This window comes from Aulonocara stuartgranti (assembly GCF_965226115.1).
Source record: "Aulonocara stuartgranti genome assembly, chromosome: 8".
Taxonomy (NCBI): Eukaryota; Metazoa; Chordata; class Actinopteri; order Cichliformes; family Cichlidae; genus Aulonocara; species Aulonocara stuartgranti.
This window is the reverse complement of record NC_138959.1, coordinates 14,789,800-14,817,301: the sequence shown is the minus strand read 5'-3', so window position 1 is coordinate 14,817,301 and position 27,502 is coordinate 14,789,800. Positions and strand designations below refer to the sequence as shown.

The following is a 27,502-nucleotide window of genomic DNA, read 5'->3' as shown; positions in this document are numbered from 1 at the left end:
CACTTGGGAATAGCGCAGCAAAAGGACAAATTAACACTGTGTGTCCTTGTAGAAAGGACAAACAAGCCGAGTCCCTGCTTTACAAATGAGAAGCACAGAACAAAAGCAACACTTGGGTGCAAACATGGGGAAACATTTAATCAAGACTCTTTTTTTTTTTCCTTTACACACCGCTTGAGGAAAAAGAACAGGGCAATACCCAGGTGATTATCACTTGTTAGGCAGGCTGCTATAACAGGAAGTCAGTCTTTTTAAATTGATGTAAGATGAGCAGGTCAGTGGGAGATATATCTGAATTTCTGATTATAAAATACATTTGAGGATGTGATTGAATACTTGGACATTTAATTTGAACTGTCAGTGGGCACAGGTGGAGACTTCTGCTCTCTTTAGAAACCTGACAAAAATGCACCTATATTCAATCAGCTCCCCTGAGACGTGGTTAAAATGCTGGAAGGTGTAAAATGAACGTTTTTGCATATGGTAAGGTCTGTGTATCAGCAGTGTGCAGCATCAGTAGTGTAGTGTCACTCCAAATAAAGTATCTGCACCTAAATTTCATTCAGATATTCCCACAGCTCTGACAGAATAACGCACTGTGCTCATGCACTATTATGTATGCAAACGTATGTGCTGGTGCTTGTGCAAGATTTGAGAATACAGTGCAGCTCAGCTCACTTATGATGTATAAGGTAAGAGCTTCATTAATAAATAAATAATGTATTTTGATAGTTGACATTTTGATTAGAGGTAATATTGTACATGTAGTTTGGGAAATGAACACTCAAATGCAAATATTAAACTTTAGCTTGCGAATTTTTAACTGAAGATTTCAACTGTGACTATGGGAAACCTGCATCTCAGACAGATCAATTGATAAATTTCATATAAATGGCAAAAAATGTATTGTGCCACATGTTTAAATACACACAGTTCTCTCATTTTGTCTCATACTGAAGGTACAGTATCTAATAAACTCTGAAGAAAGACTTCCAAAACAGTTGGAAGCAAGAAATTAACTTTAGCTCGCGTCTTATTAGCCTGACCTGTCACAGACATGTTACATAATTGTAACGCAACCTTTGCTTGGTTTTAGCGTAAAGAAATTATTTAAGAATACATTTCCTAAATTGCAGTTGGCCGTTTTGTGATTTTGGTTGCTATGCATTGGAGAAATTGCGCTGATTGGATGAAGTAACTTAATTTTTACTTAGACAATAAATCATAGAGGTTACTGCCATAACACTTTCACAATGTTAAATTTACCAGACAGAAACATCAGAAATATCCAGACCTCTGGATATCAGACACTGTTGTGCCCTTGTGCTTTGTGTTTTACTATTAACGTCAAACAGTAGTTACATTTCTGATTGCATTTTGGGAAGCTAATGTAAATGTAAATAATGTAAAAAATAAAACGTGCAATGCCTTTCATCTCAAGCTTCCAAAGTTCAGGTACTTTATAAAGCATTAAAGTTTTTTGCATTTTCTGACCTGCTTACTGCCCTCACATTTACTCTGAATCAACCTACCAACTCTAATACATTAATTCAGCAAGACTGATAGTATCTAATGTGTAGAGCAAGAATAATGTATGGCTTGCATGCCACATTGCTTTTCTGGAGCAATATTTCTCAGTCATTCCAAAACTAGAATCCTTTTTTATCCTTCTAGCCATGAAGCTGCCAAATCAATATAGAATGTGAACTTCTGCAGATTGAGGTGGTTCCAGTGATTGGCATGGAGATTGTCCCCAAATTTCCCCAGACCCCCGTTTATCTCAGCTGAAAATGTAACCTGACAAATCAATATCTCTCTGTGCTACAGATTTGTTAAAACTATAAATCTGGACTCAGAATGAGCTGTGTCCTCATTATGATGGCAGCTAACAAAAACAAAAGAGAGCATTTTTTAAAGTATCGCGTTAGGCGTCTGGAACTTTTAATAATGAAATAAATCACCACAAGAGAGAGAGAAGATAACACAGATGAAGATGTTAGATAAAAAGTGAATTTGCAAAAAAGAGATCATTTTTACTGTACCTTACGTGTCATGTAGTGAATTATGAAAGGGAGCACAAGTGATGTGACTTATCAACTACAGCTAGCAAGCTTAGTTAACAAGGTGCATTGACTGTATATGTGCATCACCCAGACATCAATATTTGCTAATTAGTGCTAAGTAAGATGAAAAAAAGAATACTAAAAATTCACTCACTGAAACTGAAGCAGAGACCTTTGAATGTGATGTGTATGCGGTTTTTTTACATTTAGCTGATAAATTAATTCGCATCAAAAGGCACCAACGCCATATACACAATCAAAAGGTCCAGTTCAGTAATTTTAATTAGCTGAGGTGAAAAAAGCCAACAACTATAACCACCAGTATTAATTGCCTTTTAGTCAAAGAGTCAAAGCTTTTAGCAATTCAGTCAGGTAAGCATTTAAAAATTCAGCCCCATGCAGTTAGCATGAAAAGGGAGGTCAAGACTATATCTACCAGGCTGCAATGTTTTTTAATGCTCTTAACTTTTCTATGGAGACGTTTGAAGACAGCTTTAAGAAACAAGAGTTTTTGACACTTCTGCTTCAAGGTTTTCCAGCCCTGGAGTTTACCTGTTTATGTCAAGATTAGTACTATACTAGGACATACACCAAGAAGATCGTCAGTTTCAGATCATCAAACAATTTTCATGTTAGACAAAGATAACCAGAGAAAATATGAAATGCACTTTATTAATTAAAAAAAAAGATTATCCAAACCTGCCTAACCTAATAACTGGAACTACAATCAAGCCATATGCAATAACTGCTAATGAGTCTCTCGCATCACTGGATCACAGGAATTGTAGCCCAGTCTTCTTTGCCGAAATATTTTAATTCAACCACATTGGATGATTTTCATGAAAGGCCTGTTTAAGGTCAGCATCTCAATCTGATTTAAGTCTGGGCATTGACTAGGGCACTCCAAAAACTTTCAATTTTTGAGAGCAGAATTCACAATTCCATCAATTACAAGTTATCCAGGGCCTGAATCTGCAAAGCAGCCTGTTTGTTCTGTAGATATCATTCTGGGGTCTTTTGTGACCTCCTGAGTGGGTTGTTAATGTGATTTGAGGGAATTTTTAAGGTAGGTTCATCACTGTTCCAAGTTTTCTCCGTTTGTAGATAATGGCACGCCTTTGGGTTATCCCCTTCTAGAATGATAGATGTCAATGACTTTGTTTATCAGCTGTTTATCAGCTTGGGGTTACTTTTTTACAAAGGATCAGGTAGGTTTCCATAATTTGTCACTATTTATAAATAAAATGATTTAAAAACGACATTTTGTATTTACTCGGGTTGTCTTTTTCTAATATTGAAATTAGTTTGATGATCTGAAATTCATCATCATGGTACTGTATAGGTGCAAACATGAATGCATTGGGTATTGAAGCTTTGGAAAACTTTGAGTCTTAATTACATTTCATGTGCCACACATTCTCATTGAGCAGTGGAAAGGGTTAGGGAGAGGTTTGTGGTTTGTATTGCTGGCTTGCATTGAAAATAACAAGTAGTCAGTCCATTCTACATTGTCTACAGGAACCTGATGCTAATTTGATCATACTTGTGAACAAATGTGTTGAGGGTAGCCTAAATGTTAAACAGGAGTCCATGGGTTTTTGCTTAGAACTGCCATTTAATGCCAAAAACATTAAATATATAGCTTGACACTTAATTGAATAATGATTTGTTGGACAACCAAACTTTAAAAGTCTAAACAGGTTATTTGTGTTTCCCATCGATCTGAATGGTGACTCGAAGCTGAAGCGAGGTCAGTTGCTTATAAATTTGTGTGCTGACCATTGTTCTCGAGATTAAGCATCTGCCTTCTCTTTTAATTTGTGTCAAAGAACATAAGGTAGGTGATTAAAAGAACAGATTGTGGTTTTGTGTTTGTGTGCCTGCAAGGAGAAGCATTCATATACAACCATATCTGTGACCGAATTCTAGGATGTCAAACTTGAAGGCGAAATAAGTCTCAGTTACAGTATAAACCATGTCTGAATCATCTGCAGTCAATCGGTTTTCATCAATAATGCCTGAATTGTGCTAATAAAATGCTGGCTCTCAGTCTCTCTGGTGGCTTACATTTTCCAGCCTTCATGTAGTTCTTTATTTATTTATAGTTGTGAGTGTAAACAGATTTTGTGGGCTATTGTTTAGACCCGGGTTTCTTTGGCGTTTTCAATCGATGATCCAGTTTGAGTGGAGTTAATCTCTCGCTTCTCCCCTTGCTGAAACTCAGCACTCTCACCAAGTAGAAACACAAGCTAAATCCCTGCAGTTTCTTTTTCTCTTAAATTCATGATCAGTCGAGCTTGATGTTAAAAGCAGGAAATGGGTGTAATAAAGCTTTTCAAACCTGTTAATGTAGGGTTAGTATTTAAGACTGTAATTTATGAGAGTGGTGGCACTTGTTTTTGCAATTTAATCCAAACAATCTTCCGTCTGCCGCTGTGGGCCACAACACTAATAAGAAATTAATTCTAATAAAATAAAATGCGCAAAGCTTACTGATGCACTGATGGTTTGGTCAGTGCTAGCTCACGCAGTGCAGATGAAAACTATCCATTCTTAAATGGACTTCAAATAGCCGTGGTGATTTTATATAATGAGTTTTGGGACCTGTGTTTGCAATAAGATGCTTTGATTATTTGCATTAGATGGCTGTCGATGTACTAAAACTTATAACACCTTGTTTAAACATTATCGTGCTTCATGCAAGTGTTTAAACCACCTACTACTTTACATTCGTCTTCAGCAAATCTGGACATACAGTAAACGAATTTCTAATGAAACCATGAAAAAACGATACAAATAAAACAGTAAAGTACATCTCACATTGTTATTTTATGGGTGATGGGTAATATATAAGAAGAAAGGAATTTTGTCCCTGCACTGCAGTCATTACTATAGTCTCCCTAAGCTCTTGTGGATCTGAATATGTTAAGAATCACTGCAAAATCAACTAAATTATCTATAATCGTGTAGCACATCCCAGTGAGTACTGAAATACCAAAAGAATACAACAGGCTGTTTATAATGCCATAAATAAGCAGTCAATTTTAGGTCATTACAGTGACATGTTCATTTGGAATAAGTGTTATGCTGATTAAGCAAAAAAAAAAGTGTGACTACATTTTACAAAATAAAGCTGTCAGACCTTAAATCTTCATTTTATCACCATTTTTCATTTCTTAGACTTGTTTCTGGGAAATTTTTCTATTTTTGCTTTTAAAAACATTATTCAGGCATTATAATTTCATCATCCATTTTAATCACATTTCCACATTTAGTTTATTTAATACTGTTTACTGAATGTGTGGCTTAATTGAATTCATTTCCATCTGCTTTTTTTGGTATGTAGAATGATATAGATTCTTATATTATAGTTTTATGTCTTTTAATGCAGGGTTAGTTGAAGTTTAGTTAGGTTTAATTGAATTGGTTTACATTAGGGATGCAAAGACTGCAATTTTCGTGCCTGGTTTTGAATTCCGAGTTTTTGCTGATATAAATTTTCACCTATTTTGGTTTTCTTTCTAAGAGCATTAACTGACGGCATGAATAAACAAACTTAAAATTATTATTATTATTATTATTACTTTCAGTGGAATAGTGGTATTTTCATGCAAAAATTATCAAACATTATCATTTTCTTCAAACTGAGAAAAATTACAGGATTTTCTCTCAAACTGAAAATTAAGTGGTTTGGTGGTGGAAAGAGCTCCAAATAATTAAGTAAAAATTGCTGCACACCCACCTTATCTTTGCTGTATTTGGCTTGTGGTTGGTTAAAGTGAGTTCTGCATACACTTTAGCTATAGCCACTTTCCCTTTGGTAGCTTCATTAAAATACCCATGTTTAGCTAAATTTAAGTGCTTTTACAGACATGGTTTACTTTGGTGAACTCTGTGTCTTCATAGGTAAAGTCTGTGTCTTTGCCTATGTTGCTGTTTGCATGTTTTGCATGCATGAAACAGACTGTGAAGTGGACGAGCTGGTCACCAATCAGATCCAAGCATGCTAGAAAGCAGCTGGTCAATACATGGTTTTAGCTACTGTGACATCACCTATTAGTTTCTGAAGTCTCATTTTAAAACACCTCCAGTTTAGCATTTCAACCGTTGCCTTCTAAGTTGCCAAAGAAACAGATGTGACCAAGAAGAATGAGTCTCATTAACTAATGACTTGTGATTTTGTGACATTTTACAAGATTTACAAAACAGAGTAAATCTTTTTATTCAGTATGAACAAAAATGAGTAACTCAGCCCATAAAATCAACTGGAAAATGTTTAAAGAGGTCAAGACAGGAAGATAGACTTCTGCAGGACAACCATAGCTATCACCATTTGGTAGCCTTCAGGTGGAAAGCTGGTTTTTAGGCATTTCTGCATTCTACCCTGGAAGTTGTGTCTATCAGCACTGCCAGAAATAAAAATTTTCATGTAGCTATAGCCAACATGCATGTAATAGCTGATTTACATTAGTCCTAATAGGCTGCTTCTTTTATAACATCATGCTACAGGGAGAAAGAAATAAACAAATGCCAATGTTAGCCACACTAAACTGATGCTAGCACCAAGTATACATGAATCCATCTGTTGCTTGGGGGACGTTGCTACTTGGTCTCTGTTGAAGAACACCTGGTGTACTTTTCTCATAGCACATTTCAGAATTAGCGTTAGCCATAGCAGCACTAGTTAGGAAAAAACAGCAGCATGTTAGGCAGCTGGCTATATTTGGATTTAACTGAAGCAGCTACTCATGATTTGTTTGAAGGTGTGCCAAACTAGCAATTAGGCAATATGCTATTGTATTACATACTGAGACAAATAAGTACCAGAGCAAAAGCCTACAAGTCATGCATTCTGCAACTGTTGGATAGAAGAACTCACTTTTTGGCCTTTGTAAATTTGCTAGTAGTTTATATGCATTGAAAGCCTTGCAGACTAAAGCTAAAGGAGAGGTTAAAATACCTGAAGGACAAACTTCTGCACAGCATATTATACTTTATAATACTTGATAATAAAGGGCACAATAAAGAATTGTACAAAACAGCCTCTACAGTGAACACTGTGTAACTCTGTGTGTGTGTGTGTGCGTGCGTGCGTGCGTGCGTGCGTAGTGTAGAAATACTTTTATTATAATTAAAGAAGTCTTTTCTCCTAATGTAACATCACCCATGTTCTTTATAAATGAATCATTGAAACATTCACTCGGGTTTGAACAAGTCGCAATAGAAACCTCAAACACTGCATTAGAGACCTTGTATTAAAGTACTATCCAGTTTCTTTGTCACTTACACTGTTGACTTCATGCTCTTATTGATCAAACTCGGCATGAAGTGCAAAGAAACAAACACTGGCCAGCCACTCTTAACTTAAATAATGGGCCATTCACCTTCCCTGACACTGCTTTCCCCTTAGTATCCTCTAGCTTTCCCTCCTAACATTCCTCTGCTATTTCTTTTCCCGTTATAGGATGCTTCTCTTCACACTCGCTGTCTGTCTTAGTCGCCTAACCCCCTTTCTTTTCTTTGCCTTTTCACCCTCTCTTTTTCTCTTTCTCCCTTTAGGTCATCCATTACTACGGTCTACATTGAAGTTTTGCCACCAAACAACCAGAGCCCTCCTCGTTTTCCGCGGCAACAATACAACTTGGAGATCAGTGAAGCTATGAGGACTGGGGCTACACTTCTTAATCTGCAGGTACATGCTGTCATACCAACTATTACACAGTCACAGTACTTATTGGGCTTTTAGGATAGTGTTTAATTTACATTCAGATGCCATGGTGCATTAGTGCTTTCCAAAGTACTAGAACTGACTGATGTATATTACATACCGGTACCTAAAATGAGAAAGCATATATGTTTATGTTTGTGCCGGTCTTTGTTTACTTTTAAGGCAGTGGATCGGGAGAGGGACCCCATAACCTACAAAATCCAAAGCGGAGACATCCAGGGACATTTTGCACTACAACAAAAGTAAGTAGGCCCACAATTCCAGTTCAGCATGGGTTCAGGTCTTTACTCTCTATTTAGAAATAAAAGTTCTAGCTTTGACTGAAGTTAATTTTGACAACATTTGAATGCATATTATAAAATAAATGTTCAAAAATGTCATATTATGTGACAAAGTGTGCTGTCAGTATTGCATGTAGGTGCATGATAGCTGTATCGATAGACACACTATTGAGGTTTCTCAGGAGATGTCGTGCACATGGTCACTGTTTGACTAGATTTGATACAAGAACTGGTTCCTAGGGTCAAACGTCTGTTCCCTTAACCTTTAGCAGTTGTTCTCGCAATGGATTTGGTTGCTAGTACATTACATATAGTTATTCTTGTTTTTTTTACAAACACTAACTCAGAGACCAATAGCAGTACAACTTGAAAAAGTGTAACATTGCAATCTCAAGAAAATGTTTCTAACTGGTTGGAAAATGCACATTTTCCCTAGTGAAAAGTGGTTGCCAGATGGTCACAGACCAGCCTCTCGGCCTCTGTGATTGGGTCACTTGATCTTATGAATGTCACACAACCAGTATTACTGACTAGTCAACATAACATGGTTAGTGGTCACATTTCTAACACACCTTGTTTGACATTTTAAATGTAACGTAGAAGTAAATACAAAACCCACATCATCGAGATTTTCTTGACCTATTTCTTTACATCAAGACTTTAAGTTAAGTAAACAAAGAAAATAAATGTGAATCAAGGCTGTAATCATAATATCCATTAGAGGGGAAACATGGCCCCAATATTCAAATGCAGTCCAAATTTCTACCAATGTATTCATATAAAATGTATATTTGTTCATTTTAAGAGTTTTTCTGGGACAGGTAACCACATACTACCTGTTCTATTTCTGTACACTGCAGTTGTGGCTTGTCCATGTGGTGTTTTGATACTCAAGCAGAAGCCTTTGTTGAACAGGTGTGTCTAGATAATCAGCAGCAGTGCAGATTTACAGTACCACAGTAAAAATTTATTGTTTCCCTTGTAACTTCTTTTAAAAGTGAAATGCTTGTAAGCTAATCAACAGCTGGCAATATGATCCACTCACAAAACTCTAACTCAGCTCCAAGCGTTTCTTTAAACCACGTTACTCAACATCTGAACATCTGCACCACAAATGCTCTACATATATAAACTGACTTGACTTTTTGAAATTAAAAGAAGCTTTTCCCCTCCTCACACTACTCTGACATATTTTATTTTTCTTTTTTGCCCCTTTGCCCTAAATGTGAAAATGAGGCATTAAATTCCCAGAACAGAAAGGCCTTGGCTGTGTGTCAATTCCATCAGATCACAGTGTACACAGCCAATATAAAAACATAATGCATGTACAAACAGATTATTTAAACTCCGTGCCTCATGGAATATTCCTTGATGCTTATAACTTTCACATTAATTAATGCAAACTTTGAATTAAAACAAAAAATTAATTAAATATAACTCTAATCTCTATCTCTGAGAATTTGTCTCAGAATCAGAATCAGAATCAGAATACTTTATTGATCCCTGGGGGAAATTATTTTTTGTTACAGTGCTCCATTTTAAACCAACATTAAGACAAGACAGACAATACGCTAACTAAGAATAGTACAATATATACATATATATACATACATACATACATAAGTCACTCATAAATAAATAGTTGGAAAAGAAACATGTGTAGTTGTAGCAGCAAACAGTGTGTTAAGTGGATGCGTTGTACAGGGAGATGGCCACAGGCAGGAATGATTTCCTGTGTCGTTCAGTGGTGCTTTTCGGTAATCTCAGTCTCTCACTGAACTTGCTCCTGTGACTGACCAACATGTCATGGAGTGGGTGGGTCTGTATTCCGATTAACCCAAATTCATAAAACTGTATACGAATCAATTTGCTCGTAATCAGTAATGTAATGAGGGAATATGCTTCCTTATAAAAATTGGTCATGCAGGTCTTGGACGTCACCACGGCTCTTGCAAAGACACACACATACACTCACACAAGCACACATTCACCACATTCAAAGACACGCAGACTCTGATGGCTTTTGTTGTATTAATTCATTTATTTCTCATTAAAAATGCATTTCTGAAGCTGGGGGTAAGATCCTGTCTAAATTTCTGGAGGGTTGTATTGTGAAAGAACAACCCCAGCTGGTGCAGAATTATACAGATTGGGGGGGGGGGGGGGGGGGGGGGGGTGTGTGGGTGAGAATGAGTGGTTGGAAAAGAAGATAAGAGAAGAGGGCATGGAGGGGAAAATGAAGAGCAAAATGTTAGTATTAGAAATCACCAGGAAGAGAGACATGAGGAATTAAAATCACAAAATAAGTGTGAGGAAAGGAGCTGATTGCTTAGAAGATTTTCACAGTACAAATTAAAATTAAGCAAAGACTTCATTTCTGCATTCTGGGGATATTTGGTGGGTTGTTTCTGACATGGTAAAATCTTCCAATGAATGCCAGATATTTCAGTGTCTCCGCTCTGTTTTCATTATTATGGCTCCATGGGAGGAAGCGTCCAGTTGTTCTTTTTCCACTGTGCAAGTATAATATAACATATAACATATGGTGGCGTGGGAGGGAGTGATTTTTTTTTTAACTTTTCATTTGTTTTGTGTGGTTTTAGGAGTGCAGCTTAAGTGCACTTTACGAGGATAACCAAACAGGAGCCAGATGAAGAAAAAACCCCTCTGTATAGCAGAAATGTGCATACGCGTATATTTTGTCTGATTTATAAAGCCTCATTTGTAAATCTGAATCATCAAGAACAAGTCTGATTTTCACTCTGTGCTTTAGCTGTGGATGGATATAGGCACTCCTACATATATATTTTAGGATTTGTCCATCCATTTTCACTGGGGATTGGAGCCTTTTTGCCCTACCTCAAGAGGCAGGGTATACCCTGGACATCAAACCTATGGCCAATTTACAATCACCAACTAATGCAGGTACACAAGGAAAACAGTGATTGGAAACCATGCATTTTGAAATAGTTGCTTCAAAGACAGGGACCAGATCTGAGAGCATTTGCTGGCAGTTGCAATATTCAGAGCATCTTTGGTGCAGTGATTCACTGTGATAAAATGGTGAAAACTGCAAATCTGTTGCTGTCTACACAGAAAATCACATTAAACCAGAGATCGAGGGTTGCTCAAAGTCTGGCAAATAGTTGGTTGCAAGGAGGTTGCCGTCCTATTTTTACTTTTAATAATACTATTACTGATACTACTGATAATAATAATAAATTTTAAAACATATCTAGGCTTTAGGTTTGAAGTGTATGCGAGGTCTTTATGGAATTTATGTACACTGGAGATTTCTGAAGAAAATGCGTTGTTCATATGAAAAAACTAGACTGTGTGTGAGCGAACCTACACATTTAAACATGGACTGCTTTTTATTAGAAAAAAAGCTCTACATCTTTTTCTCTGTGGGCAACTCTTCTGCGCACACAGACACACAACTTTTCCCGTGCATCAGCACATGCACACATCCTGATACACACGACAGTTCAGATGGTTTCTAACACATTTAAGAGGTTCAAATTAAAAACACTTCAGTCATTATCTAAATCGTTACTGGAAAATTAAAAAAAAGTAAACCAAGGCTAAAATCAAACATTTTCCTGGTTTTGATTGATCAGAATATTCAGACAAGTTGCACAGAAACAGATGATCTGATCATTTTTACTCAGACATAAAAATTCAAGATGCTGGTCTTTCACCGTTCTAGTTTTGTGTTAATTCATGATAACAAAACAGGTCAAGTCATCACCCTTGACCAGTTAAGTGAGTAGGAGGCACACTCTGCATTACTTAAATACCCATATTCACAGAAAAAATACACTTGTGGGAGTTAAAGTTTTAATGCAGTTACATGTATATATATCACTAGGGTTAAAGTAAAAAGTCAATCAAGACTTTTTGAATTTAAACTTTTTTTTTAACTCTTTTTTTTTTTTACTAAACTACAGTATGCAGTTTCACCATGGTTTGCACAGTCTTTCATCATCTTTTTATTTTTCCTGTTCTTTTGCCTGAAGGGTTAACACGAACTCTGTGTGTTTTGTTCTCTCTCCAGTTCAGGCTATTTGGTTCTGGACAAACCTCTGGACAGGGAGACTCTGGATTATTACACCCTGGTGGTGACAGCCTCAGACGGACACCCAGAAGGAGTAAGAAACTCTTCTGTGTCATATGGATATTTACTTGTTGTTTTACTCGAGTTGTCTCAAAACCCCCAGAGGAGAAGTGAGGAGCTCCAGGAGAGAATTCGCCATCCTTCACAATGAAGCTCCACAAACAACAGATGTGGTGTTATCTGAGAAAGAGGGCTATTAGAATTGTTTTAATTACCTGTCATTTAGTCACAGTAATAATAACAAAAAGCTAAAATCTATTTATAGCAACTGACTGTAAAGAAATGAATGTCTACATTTATTGAGCCTGCAGGCTCAAAAAATGTTAATAGAATAAAATGGCCTATATGCCAGGAAAGGCAGAATAATGTGTTTTAGCTGGCTGCCGATAGCTTTTTATAAATACCAAGTGTGTTAAACCACATTGTTAGTATGATTCAAACACTACGATGGTGTGTCCACACGCTGCCTATGTTTTTTCACACTGATACTCTTCAGCAGAGATGGGCAGTAACGCGTTACTTGTAACGCGTTACTGTAATCTGATTACTTTTTTCAAGTAACGAGTAAAGTAAGGGATTACTATTGCAAAATCGGTAATTAGATTACCGTTACTTTCCCGTAGGAACGCTGCGTTACTGCGTTACTAAAACCGTGATTTTTTTTGCGAGAATGTCTCATGACAGTGACGTAAGCAAGTGCGACGTTGGTGACAGCAGCTGTGTGCAGATCAACAATGGATAATATATCGAGTGCGGGAGAGAGTATGAGCGTGCAGCGTTTAAAGCGTGGAAGTACTGACCTTACTTTGAGTTTGATTCCATAAAAAGTGACAAAAACATTAGCGTCCATCGTGCGTGGGAAGAAAACTTCTTTTTACAGCGAAAAAAACCCCTAAACTTCCGAGCAAGCACCGAGTAGCTACGACGTGATGGGAAACTCACAGAGACACTCGCGCGGATTCTTCAACTGACCGCAGCACACCTACACCAGGGTAACCCTCCGCCTACCCTGCTCCTGCTTTACAGGTGAAAATAGAGCAAAAGGACCGCTGAGTCTTTGACTTTATTTATTTTCTGCTGTGTTTTACTTGCATCTGTTTGAAAGAGTGAGTGAAAACACAAAAAATATTTTATTTTATGTGCTGGAATGTGTAGAAAATAGGTTTAAATGTTAAACTAATTTATTCAAGTCAGAGAATGTTGCATATAATTAAATGTTTTGCTTGATGCATAAAGTTAAAAGATTAAAACTGATAAAACAAGTTAAAAAAAGAGACTTTTCCATTTGATTACATTTTGTATGATGGATTATGTAGAAAAAGTAGAATTGGGCTGAAAGATCTATCACTTTATCACCTCTTCAGGTTGTAAATCGTGTTTTTAAAAAGTAACTAAGTAACTAAGTAATTAATTACTTTTGAAAATAAGTAATCAGTAAAGTAACGGGATTACTTTTTGGGGGGAGTAATCAGTAATTAATTACTGATTACTTTTTTCAAGTAACTTGACCAACACTGCTCTTCAGTAACACCATCCAAAGAACTTGATGTTTTGGTGTTGGTGGAACGCTTTTGTGCTTTTCGGTTACATTGGCATCCAAAAGCCCTTCTAAGCACACAGTCCCAGTAATATCATTTCATTTCTTTCTTACTGAAAGCCAATTTACAATGATGGTGAGTATCTGAAATGCATAACAGAATGCAAAGAGCACACAGAGTCCAACTTAAAATATGCTTGAAACCAAAGAGGGCAACAGAATGCTAACTGTTTGCTGTTAAGTTCCTCTTCTAGCAGGTTTTATGTTTGCTTTGTCTGACAACTTTTAAGATTATCCATCAGTTTGGTTTCACACTCAGGAGGCCTGAAGCATGAGGGATTCAATTTGAACTGCTATGTTGCAAGTTCAAGTATGGTGATTGAAATTTTAATGCATTGCGAACCTTCCGCACGACACTTTTCATAGAAAGTAGGTCGTTTTTACTGAATCATAATTTATGCTTTTTTTGACCTGTCTTTACAGCAGAAGCACTGTATACATATAGCCTGGTAAAAAACAACAACAACATACTGCTACTGTTCTATCACAATTTAAAATGAATATCCTCATATGTTGCCCTCATTTTTCTTAGAAACAAAAATTAGGTAAAAAAATAATCTGGTAATTCTTTGTTTTTACATTCATCGGGTCCCAATATGCTCAAATATCAAAGAGAAATTAAAAATGCATGCTGTGGAAGAGTTAGGGTCTCAGGAGGTTAAATGTAAGTTAATCAACACAGGCAATTAGTTGCACATACTGGTGATGTTTGGGTGCTAGAAACCTTACCGCTTAACATCCTTCTTTCACTGTCAGACTTTATGATCAAGCTGAGAGAAGATGAATTCTTTTTGACATTTGCATTGACCTCAAACGCTTCACTAAAACCCCCTCACATACTTTTCTGATGATAGATAGAAGGTGTGTTTTGTTCCCGATAATCTGACTTTCTTCACACCACGAACGTTTAGCTGTGCAGACGTGAGACAGAAGCCTGGCATTAACCTTGCAGTTTCTTCTTGTCTTTGTTTTCTTATTTGTTAACTATTTACAGCATTTTTCATGTACACAATTCAGCAACACTGTCATTGTTTCTGTGGAGGTATTGTGTAAAATGATTTTAAATGAAAGCTGCACCATCTGCATGATGGTCTTGCCGTTCTACGTCTTATTAAGGAAACCTGATATTGAATTGATAAAATGCTTTCCTTAGCCCCTTACTTTAACCATAACCATAACCTAACTGTATCCCTAAGCCTAAAACCACATTTTGAGCCTCAAAATGCCCTCAGATTCATGAGGACTGGCATTTGGTCCCGACAAGTCCTCAAAAGTATAGTGGCATGCCAGGTTTTGGTCCTCACAAAGATGTTTAAACAGGTACACACACACACACACATCAATTAAAACAAAAGGTAAAGTTTAAGATCCCACTGTGGAGAAAATGCTGATTATAATGCTGTGACCTTTTTTATTATGGAATATGGAGAGAAACGGCAAGTGGGAGTGAGAGGTACTCATTGTGCTGGTGCTGCCCTAACGGTGGATTTGTGCTAAAGTGATATTACACAGACTCTTGCTCATGCAACCATGTAGTTAGTCTATTGCTCTCTGGACCTTGGCAATTAGTGTATTATCTTTGTATCCCAAGGGTCCAGAAGTCAGAAAATGGATAAAAGTAGTTTGGACATTTGTCTGCTTGACACTCCATTATGTTTTGAGTGAGAGTAAAAGAGTATAGGATTGTGAATGGAGAGAGAAAGAGAGGGTATACAAGAGGGGAATGATATCAGCTACAGGGAGAAACTGAAAGGAAGACAAGGAAAGAAAGAAATGGGGAAAAAGGAGAAGAGGAGATTGGAGTGTAGTTGCCTTATACAGGCCCATTAATCAGAATCACCTGGAAGGCCTTGGGTTGTCTTCATATGGGCGCACATACACACGCACACGTTTGTGTCCTATATTATTAAATGTCCTGTTGTGAGAGTGTCAGGCTACAAAGTGCCTAATTGGCTATTTGGCCAGTGAATCCATCATACTGCCACAGAATGAGGACCCTACAAGTTGGTGCAGTAAACCAGCTTTACTGTAAGGACGGTGTGCATTGTGGGATGCCATAGAAACTGTCAGCAAATGGCCCGCGTTGGACTGTGTCATTGCATTAGTAAATAAATCCTGTCTGGATTAGCGCTGCTACGTTAATGAATGTGAAGACTTAATTATTATGTGTATGGAACAGACAAGGTCAGACTTTTAAATCCCTAGAAAAGACGAGAAACTAACAACGTGCTCATTCTTCTCACATCCACCATCTCGTCTTCTTTTCCGCGCAGATGTAACTTTGGGGCAAGTAAAATATTTGCGAGGTGTCATACTGTCTGTGTGAAAATGCCTCCTATATGATCTGTAGTACACACAAGTACATCTCAGGCTCCGGAAGATTCTTACCTTTATTGCACATTATAATGTCATCACGTTGCCTAGCAACCGCCTACTAATGTGCTAAAATGACCCATTTGTAGCATTTACTGTATGTACCTAGAAAACCTTATAAAAGTGTCATATTATTTTATTTTCATGACAACAACATAGTTTACATCCAAAAAACCTAAATAATGTGTGACATATTATAATGCATTTATGTTGCCTTGCAATCACCTAACAGCAGACGTAAATTACAGACTGTAGCATGGACTTGTACTTGCTAAAAAAATAAGTCGGCCTGTACTTGCAACATTCTGCAAATCTTTCCTATACATGTGCAACATTAATCTCTTCAGTTGCTAAGACAGATTTATTGAAGACTCAGTACTCCTTTTCAATCTACATTCAGTCAAGTTTTACTTATATGTAAAAATAGAGTAAGAAAATGCAACAAAAACCAAAAACTAGAACAACAGCGATGGCGGATTTAAAAAAGGAGTCTGAATAAAACATTCAAGGAACAGGCTATGAACAGGATATAAATATGAAAAACTATACAGAATATGAAATAAATAACTTTACAGAAATCTGAGATATACAGCTATACAGAAATGGGAACTATGCAAGTTGTAAACAGTTGTAGGATTAAAAATTATCGAATGTACAGAATGATTATTTACACAGATGTATGCACTGTATGCGTGAATTGTAGCTGATTTATTGATATTTTTTCAGCATACTAGAGGACAGCATTACAATAAGCTTTCCTGTGTCTTATAAAAATAGTCATCAATCTATGTGTTACCTGCAATATCTAACAGTCTCCTCAAAGTACTTTTATATCTGTACTCAAAATCAGTGTTTTCACATTGTACACGTAGCCAAAACTAAAACTACTTTTGACCTTTCATTACACACTGGATTAAAACATGGGAAACACAAGGTCAGAGGCATATACAGTAGCTCCAGCAAAGCTTTGTTTATAATGCAGCAAATGCTTTTTCATCTGATTATTACAGGCAAGTAGTATTGCTGTAAATGTGTGGGGGATTTAGCGCTTTTCTATTCAGAATGCAAAGGCACATTACTATACACTAAATGTATCTTCTGCAAAATCAAAGTCAGCAGCAAGTCAGCATCAGGTCTTTGTTGTGGGTCGGGCCAGAAGACAGCCTTTGATCTGATCTTTAATCCTTCCTCTAAGGGTTCTCTGTATACTCACTTCATGTGCGTATCCTGTTGTGCTGGAGGACACAGTCAATAAATGAAATGCTGACCCTGTTGATTCCTTCACACCTCCATCCTTCTGTACTTCATGCTGTTGTTTTGAAGGACTGTTTCAACACCGAGAGCGTCGTGCTGGGAGTTACCTGTTCTGTGCCCTGAGTCTTCTGATTACTGGCGCCATAAAATAAACCTGCTTAAAGTCTGCACTCTTCGTCCTGCTTTCATTGGTCATTAAACAGGAACACTAATCTACCACAGTTTCTCCAATTTCAGATAAATAAACAGTTCTTGATCTCGTTCTTCTCACCATCTTCCTTGCACTCTTGATTGTTAGTGAGAATTCAAGTATTCAGCTTGTACACCCTGCTGTCTTATGTTGGTTTCATTGCATCATTAGCAGCAAGTGTGAACAACTTTGCTTAATTGTGTTTAACTTCTGCCTGGTTGCCATCGTTCATTACGAGCACATCACACAGCAAAAAAAAATGTTCTTAGGTGCCGAGCGTGTTTAAGATTTTGAAAGTGGAACAAATAAGATCTGCAGATTGTGTGTAAGTCAGGTTCTGCTGAGTGACTGATTCAATAACTGGGTTCAACACACTGAGCATTTGGCTCGGAGAATGTGATTTAGTGTTTTAGCAATTCCGAAGAACTGCAGTGTTGTCAGTTATCAGCTGTGACATTGCATTGGCGGACCACTAAAAATAATATAGCTAAACCCTTAAAAATGCAGCGTTCTCCGGTGGGGTGATTGCTAAAATATGGCAGATGGCCACCGTGTCTGTGAAATAATAAACTCTGAGGTGCGCGGGTATTTAAAAGCGATGTTCTCAGAGCTGCCAAGGCGAAATGAACCTTACTCCATCCCTTTCTTTTGTGTCCGTATGTGTGTTTGACAGTGTTGCTCACAGACCGCCTTTCATTGTGTCATAGCTCTCTCTGCTTTACATACACTGCCATGCAGATAAACAGTTTTGTCAGGTGTGAGTCTTTAACCTTAGATCACTTGCATCACCAATGTTCCCTGTCAGCCTCAATAGGCCGTTGTCACCTGAGATTGTCACTCTCCCCACACACAGGCCCACACATACTGCCTCTGTTCTTCTAATCCCACTGATATAAACTGGTGAGCCCTTCTTCCTCCCAATTCCATTCTTTAAAAGTCAAATATTGGATGACTCTCTTTCTTCCACTCATGAAAGTCAAATTAAGAAATTGGTGACATCTAATCAGTAGGGGTGCAACGATACACAAAATTCACGGTTCCGTTCGGTTCGATACTTTGGTGTCACGGTTCGATATTTTTTCGATACAAAAAATGTTCATGCCTTTTTAATTTGTCATTTATTAAAATTCTAAATATATATTTTAACTCAAAAGTACAGTTTTTAAATTTAACCCTAACCCTCGTCATATCGCAGCCACAGAAATTCTTTTGTCCATGAAACCATAAAGCTGCACTTTCTTTTTGCCTTATAGTCTGATTTGTCATAACTTTTCCGTTTTGTGGTAAGCTTTTCTTTGGCTGTCACTTCTTCACCCTGACCTGTCTTATTTGGCTCAGCAGAACTAAAATATATATCCTGAGAATTGCACTCACATACGCTCAGCAATTCTCTGCGCGATTAACCTCTCACATGTTTAAGCTTGCTGTGGGAGATTTCACTCGTCATGTTTGCGTAGTAAGCTAACGACTGATAAGACGATGTCAGAGGAATTGGTGCACAAATTATCATCACTCACCAATCAGTGCTGTCGCTCTCTATACACAATTCGCACGATTGCAAAGTGAAAGCAAAAAACAAGCGCAAATTCAAACGCGATTTCAATATGTCACATATTGACAGTTGCTCACCGATGCCAATGACATAATTACCCAGCTACATTTCAGAAAGAATGCAAAAGCATTGACATATATTTTTCCTTCTACGATAGGCCGACGGGCAGGGCAGAGATAGATTTTGGTAGCCCGACTGGAAAAATCGCTAGCCCCGGGACGTCGGGCTAGCGATATTGCGAGCCCTGTATCTGATTGAGGAATCACTCATCTTTGGAAAAGAGAGTTTATTATCTTTCCAAAATAAAAGCTATACTATGCGCTTCTTCTGGGCTATATTCTCAGCAGCTTATTAAACATATCAGGTCCCCATAAGGAGAATCATGTGCTAACGGCTGTCTAAATGACTCGGGTAAGTTTGTAGCATGCCTGCTTGTTGTTTTTGTCTGCCTCCACTTGTCTTTGCACTAGGATGATGTCGGAGTAAATGTGCAGTCATATTCGTTGTGTTCCCACTAGTGCTGTCAGCGTTAATCTCGTTGAAATGACATTAACGCCACAACACGGCCAACACGTTAACGAGCTAACTGCGCTAACACACTAGCTCCCACCCATGTAATTGAGCATTGCATGGCACATCCAACATACTGTTTTACTTTAGTCCATGACGCGCTTACCTTCAGGGTCATACGTCACATGAAAACCAAAATAATTCCAAACGCCAGATCTGAATGAGGGTGGGGGAGGTTCAATTTGCCATGTTGCAAGGAGAGCTTAACTTCTGTCTCGCTAGCTTGCTCTGCGCTCTTCCTTCTGACAATGCTGTCTGTGTTGAGCGCTCAGTGGATCTGCGCTCGACAGTGCAGCCTAGGCGGAGTAGTCGAGCGCAGATTCACTGAGCGCTCAACACAGACAGCATCGTCAGAAGGAAAGTTGATAAGATAAATTAAAAAATTTGTATTGTTCGATACATATGCGTACCGAACCGAAAGCACTGTATCGAACGGTTCAATATCGATACGAATATCGTTGCACCCCTACTAATCAGCTACGGCCTCTCCCTCTCTGACTCTTTCTTGGTTACACAGTCTGATAAAGCCTAAGACAAATTACATTTGCTTATAATGTTCTGTAAAACACATTTTCCCCTTCAAACCCGTACAAATATACATCAAAGCCTCAGGTTTGTTTCGGTTGATTTTATTTACCATCTTAGACACTTTTCTCCCTCTCATTCGCAATCAGGTTTAGATCACACTCCATCCGTCATCTGTTTTGCTGACACATTTTTCATTCCTAGAATCTAAAGGCAAACATTCAGATTCATTTTATTTATTTTTCTTAGTTCAAGTTTTTTATAGCAGGGCCAAAAGCCCTTTTAAATTAGCATGCAGGGGTTTTTTAAACCACACTTACCTGAATTCAGTCTGAAAGCAGCCCCTCTTTAACCCTTGTCTGCCCCCACATTTCACTCTTAATTATTCATTTAACACTGACTGGCCTATATTCAAGCCAAGTGAAAAGTCTGACACTGTGTTTTGAATGCCACTGCCTCATTCACAGTGATCTTCTGAAAGCACAAACCCTCATTATTTAAAGGGATTAAATGGTAAATGGTAAATGGCCTGTATTTGTACAGCGCATTACTAGTCCTTAAGGACCCCAAAGCGCTTTACACATCCAGTCATCCACCCATTCACACACACATTCACACACTGGTGATGGCAAGCTACATTGTAGCCACAGCCACCCTGGGGCGCACTGACAGTTTTCAGTTTTATTTGTCATATGCAAGTTAGCACAGGGTCAACATTGCAATGAAATGTGTTTGACGAGCAGCAGTCACTAAGCAGCATGATACAGTAGGAGAAAATATAATAAAACAAAATAAAATAATAAAGAAAATAGAAAAATAGTAAGGAGCAAAATATTAGAGAGACATGGTAAAAGAGAAAAGATGACTAAATATATATGTACAGTATCTATAAATATAAATATATGTACACTAGTGATTAAATAAGAAAATCTTGAAAAGAAATATGATGGGAGGGCAGATGGGATATTGCACAGGAATCAGCAGCAGAAAATTACAGTATTGCACTTTTAAATATAAATATCAATGACAATAAAGTGGAGTGACCAGTGCAGATTAAACAGAGTACTTGTGAAGCTGCAGGGTAGCTTCTGAGTGCTGTGTTGTGTGTGTTTAAGTGTTGTGGTTGAGGTGTCGTATGGCTTGGTGGTAAAAACTGTTTTTAAGTCTTGTAGTCCGAGCAGACAGGCTCCTGTAACGTCTGCCAGATGGTAACAAGGAGAACAGCTGATGTGCTGGGTGGCTGTGGTCCTTGATGATGCTGTGTGCTTTACGGAGGCATCGCTGGAGATAAATGTCCTGAATGTGCTCTGCTGCCTTCACCACCCTCTGTAGTGATTTACGGCTGCTGGCAGAGCAGCTTCCGTACCAAACTGTGATGCAGCTCGTCAGCAAGCTCTCAATTGCACACCTGTAAAAATTTGAGGTGATGTTGGCATTCGTGCTAAACTTCCTCAGCCTCCTCAGGAAGTAAAGCCGCTGGCGAGCTTTCCTGATAGCAGTGTCTGTGTGAAGGGTCCAGGAGAAGTCCTCAGTGATGTTGACTCCAAGGAACTTGAAGCTGCTGACCCTTTCGACCTTGACACCGTTGATGTGGATGGGCTGGTGTTCTCTGACTGGTCGTTCCCGGTAGTCCACTATCATCTCTCTAGTTTTGCTGATGTTGAGAGTCAGGTTATTTTCCAGGCACCACTCGTACAGCGCCATCACCTCCTCTCTATAGGCCGTCTCATCATTGTCTGTGATGAGGCCTATGATGGTTGTGTCATCCGCAAACTTGATGATGATGTTGGACTCTTGTTTAGCAACACAGTCGTGTGTGAACAGGGAATATAGGAGGGGGCTAAGCACACAACCCTGTGGCGTGCCTGTGTTTAGGATGAGTGATGAGGAGGTGTGCTTACCAACTCTCACCACCTGGGGCCTGTTTGTGAGGAAGTTTAGAATCCATCTGCAGATCGGTGTTCCCACCCCAAGGTCGACGAGCTTCGTGGCAATTTTGAGGGGATGATGGTGTTAAATGCCGAGCTGTAGTCGATGAAGAGCATCCTTGCATATGTATTCCCTTTCTCCAGGTGAGTGAGGGTGGTGTGCGTTGCCAGGGCGATGGCATCCTCTGTGGCTCTGTTTGTCTGATAGGCAAACTGAAGAGGGTCCAGTGTGTCAGGGAGGGAGGAGCAGATATGACCTTTGACCAGCCGCTCCAGGCACTTCATGATGACGGATGTCAGTGCAACAGGACGGTAGTCATTCAGACAGGAGACCACTGATTTTTTGGGAACGGGAATGATGGTGGATGCTTTGAGGGACGTGGGGACCACTGACTGCCTCAGGGAGAGGTTGAAGATGTTGGTGAACACCTCTGCCAGCTCGTCTGCACATACTCTGAGTAGCCGGCCTGGGATGCCGTCTGGTCCTGGAGCTTTGTGAGGATTTACCTTTTTAAAGGTCCATCTCACAGCTTCTGTTTTCAGAGTTAGAGTTGCAGCCTCACTGTCCTCCTGAGGGTAGAGGATCTGCTCTCTGTTGTCTGCGTCAAAACGAGCATAGAAGTTGTTAAGCTCGTCTGCAAGAGATGCAGTGGGCTGAACACTGACTGTGTTGACCTTCTTGTAGTCGGCGAGGCTGCCGGACACTGGCGCCACCGGGCCCTCTGACCACCACCAGTAGGCAACGGGTCAAGTGTCTTGCCCAAAGACACAACGATCGAGACTGTCGGAACCGGGGCTCGAACCGGCAACCTTCCGATTACAAGGCTTGAGCCACGATCGCCCCGGAAAAACATTGCCATGTCTCATGATTCTCAGTTTCTGCTGAGCCATTCAGACGGTTCAACTTTGGCATAAACAGCACGACAGCAATAGTTCAAGCTGTGCTGATGGTGTAATGGTGTAGGTGATATTGTCTTGACACACTTTAGACCCCTTACTACCAACTGAGCATCATTTAAAGGCCATGAGAATCGTTGCTGACCATGTCCGTCCCAGTAAGTGTCCAATCTTCTGATGTCTGCTTCCAGCAGGACAGCACATTATGTCACAAAGCTCAAATGATCTCATCTTGAACATGAAAATGAGTTCACTGTGTTCAAATAGCCAGTGGCTGGTGTAATGTGGTGGAATGGGAGATTGGCTGTGCAGCAACTGAGTCTCTGAGGCATGTTTCCAGCATCTTGTTGAATCTATACCATGAAGAATTAAGGCAGTTTTGAATGCAAAAGGAGGTCCAACACAGTACTGGCAATGTGTTAGATAGGAAGTGGCTGCTACCTATTTTCACCATAAATGTCACACAGCAATACTTCCAGGGTGTAAAGGGTTAAAACAAACAGACCTTTTACATCGAGAGAGAGAGAACAAGTGGACCAACAGTGAGCAGTTTTTAAATCTATTTATAGAGTGAACAGTTCTTACTAGCACAAAGGGATATGGCAGCCAGGGCCTGATTGCAACTCTTTAGTTAATTATATAAGACGATGTTAGCAAAAGGGACACATAGAATAAGATGGTTAAAAAAAACACAGTCTTTGAAATGTCGTGATTCAGTTTTAGTTTCTGATAATCATCATTTAAAAAAATAACGGTTTGTACAATAATTAGAGTCTTTGAACTAAACACTTACAGTCCTTTGTGTGTGTGTGTAGACGTCTACAGCGACGGTGAGCATTGTGGTGACTGACGTTAATGACAACGACCCGCTGTTCGATACTTCCCTGCCAGTGAACCTCACTGTCATTGAGGAGCAGAAACACGCCTACGTTGGACAGGTTAAGGTAAGATTAGACACACACACACAGAGCTGCACACAACACACTCTAAATCATTTGGAGAGAAGCAGCCTGCATGACCAACCTTATTTCTCTCACATTCCCACATCACTGTTCACTACATGTTTTTGAATACATTTAAGCACTCACTGCAATTAATATTTGTAGTGTGTGAACAGGTATAATTACAGCAAGTTTGCATGCTAATGTGTTCATTTTCCACTCGTTCCTGCCTGTGCATTTGTTCAACCTTTTTAGTTTATTTCCTTACACTAATCCTTTATTATAATGATGAGTCATGAACAAACAGACAGTTTAGATGGGACTTTATCTCAATCTATCAGAAACACTGATTCTCATGCTCAATTAAAAACCCAAACACAGCGGTACAGCAAGATTACTTTTTTCTGTTATTTCTCTAGTGGCTCACACCAGTGTGTTTGAACTGGTTGCACAGCTCTCGTGTTATTGTGACACAAATCATCATATCTGAATCTAAACCATGTTTCGTCTCATTTCTTCAGTTATAACTGCAGATTCATTGACCTTTCTGTTTGTCACATGTTTCATCTTAAAATGTGTTAATTTGCATCATGCAGGCTGGCTTTTTTGTCCCCAGAAAGACGGAAGGATCCCACAATATGACTGTGTAAACAGATTATTGTCCCCTCAGCATAAGTACATGCACGCGCACACGGATTCACAGAGGCTCTAATTGAATTTAGCTCTTATAATCTTTCACAACAGGGACCAAAGACCACTAATGTAACTTCTTAAACTGTGGTAGCTTTGTAATTAGGATTGTTATTATGCTCATAGGACTTTGAGTGCATATTGCAGGTGGAAGGGGATACAAGGAAATACGTGCATGTCCTGTGGTGCAAGTGTGTGGAGTAGTGTCTATTAGGATTGTTACTGTACACAAAACCTTACAGAAAATAGGGAACGAATACAAACTGTGTGTAAATCCAAATATTCCCTGTTTAAAAAAATGCACAAACCATCAGGTAAAAGCACCAACGATGGCACTAAGACCTTTATGAAGTTTCAACCAACTTGCAGTATTTATTTTCTTTCTTTCTTTTGCAACAAGAAAAAATAAAACTGAGACTAAACATGTCCCAATAAAGTACAATGGTTATGTTTTTCTTTTGTTCGGGGTTTCTTTTGTTTCTTTATTGGAACTCAACTTGGATGAGAATTCTTGGTTACATTCCCTTTATTTTTCCTGTGTTTATGTTAAAGCAGTGGCATGAAAATTATCTCTAAATCTGTGGAAAATCTACAAAAACAACAACTTCAACAACAATAAAAAGGAAAATAAATAGTTGGGTTTAAAGGACGAGCTTTGCTTTCACCTGTATCAGCACTCTGGTCTCCACTTAGCAGAAAGACTCCTGGACTTGTTCCAGACCTAATAATGGACTTATGTATTCCCTAGACAGGGGCCATGGGTAAATCTGACACTTTGATAGGCTCTGATCTTTAAAGATGCTCACTTGGTTGCATGCTTGCTTGGATTTGCTCCAAGCTTAATTCATAAGCTTTATACAGCGATGTCAGGGGGTCTTTGAATAGCCTGACACTTTGCAGGTTCTAAATGTTAATCACGCTTCTTTGCTTCAACACAAGGACTTCTCCTGAGATAAATACATGGCCCTTGTACACCCTTATCCGGGACTTTGAACAAGTCATACTTTAACAAGTTCCAAACTTAAAAACTTCAATAGTGTTTCTTATTTGGACCATCGGGCACAATTCCAACCCTTATGCCCGAAGAGGATATCTCATTCCAAGCATTCCAGATTTTTACTTTCACTCAGATCTTTGGCCATGTTCCAAATTCAGCATCCAAAAACCCACCCTAATCTGTGGAGAGGGCACTTGAAAGAATTCCAATCCTGAACTTCCTCCCTTTCAAGGACCCTTGGATCTATTCCAAACCAAAACAGACTATGTGATCCCTCAGTGGGCTGATCAAGGCACGACTCTGGGCCACATTCCAAACCAGGGTTCGTAGCTGTAAGCATTAAAAAGATTTCCGGAAGAATGAATAGACCTGACCTTGGTTTGCTGATTCTAGTAGGTAAATGGGAACAGGGGAAGATGTGAAAATGCTTGGATGGCAGGAAGAAGTGGGAGAACCACAGTAGGGAATAAAATGTGGGATGCCAGAGCTAAGAGCCTCGTTCTTAAACTGTTTGTCATGAATTTAACACATATGGTTAAATAATTGCTTAGAAAAAGGACAGATTGAGTGAATTCAGTTTGTTGCTGTTTTAAAAAGCCCCAACATGAACTGAATTTTCATTATATAGTTGCAAATGGAAGCAAATACCTCACACTTTTAAAGCAGGCTGTTTTAAAGCAGGTCTGTCATACTCCTTCTAGCACCATATTTTCATTTCTTGAATTCCCCAAATTTACTTTGCATGGTCCACAGTTAAACATATCTATCCATCCATTTTCTTAATATTCCTGTCCTACTTGGGGTTGCAAGGAGCATGGAGCCAGCCTGAAAGCAAGGCAAGGAGGTATGAAACTCCCTGCTATGATGTAACAGTACTAACCACTGTGCCTCCCCAATTCAAAATAGAGACATCACTATGCCAGGAATGTAGTTGTCGGTACCAGTACCAGGAATAGATGTTTGCCAAGTTGTCTACAAACATAAGAAGAGATGTAGATTTGAAGAATAAAGTACCACCTTCCTGAGTGCTTATTGTCTGATATTCCAGCTCTATCAGCAACGCATAATGTTAGACACAGCCTCATAGTGAGATGCATCATATCAACTCTTAATCAGTTTACAGTTCGGTCTATCCATCAACTGCAGGGTTAGGCAGTCATCCTGGGAGGTCTTTCTCAGCTCTTCAGCCTGAGAGAGGGGAATACATCAGTGAAATGACCTGCTACACTGTTGGCTGTTCATTACATGATTACCTGTCGCTGTGTGACTGATAACTTTCTGTGTACTGTCAGTGGAAATGTGTCGCACAGAAACTGGCTCGGCCATTTATTGTAAATTGTTTTAAATTGATTGGTAAGAAAAACATCATTTAGGGGTAAACTTTTAGGAAGTAGGCCACACATTATCGATATCCCTTTAGACTGTGTACACCTCCTTAAAACTATCAGTTCTGGTTTAATATGGCACCTCATAGCCAAAAAAGCTGACGAGAAACAACAGAAAAAGAAGCAACTCCACAAAAGCTCACTAGAATACATTGTAGTAATGAGACGACTAGCAAGGGCTTGTCTGTATAGTAACTAACCTACTTAGAAAAGACCTACATGCTGTTATTATACCTGAAATAAAAGAAATGCACTCAGAGACAGATTAATAATATCTCAGTAATCGAGTTTCAGTTGCAGGTACTTCTTTTAGGAATTAAGTTAGAGGCGGAGGTGAGAATGGGATTAAAAAAAAACACACAAAAGGGGGGGAACTGAAAGAAAAGAAGCCTGTGCACCTGAACATGACAGGCA

General features: G+C 38.8%; 1 protein-coding gene across 2 annotated transcripts in view; it reads left to right on the top strand.

Annotated features, from left to right (window-relative positions):
* pcdh15b (protocadherin-related 15b) overlaps positions 1–27,502 on the top strand; it is a 233,769-nt gene that overhangs the window by 103,624 nt on the left and 102,643 nt on the right. For both annotated transcript variants that reach the window (XM_082545036.1, XM_082545037.1), the window contains 4 exons: positions 7,623–7,755; positions 7,954–8,033; positions 12,130–12,223; positions 23,891–24,019. In XM_082545036.1, coding sequence (XP_082401162.1) covers positions 7,623–7,755; positions 7,954–8,033; positions 12,130–12,223; positions 23,891–24,019 — 436 coding nt within the window. The remainder of the gene's footprint in view (positions 1–7,622; positions 7,756–7,953; positions 8,034–12,129; positions 12,224–23,890; positions 24,020–27,502) is intronic.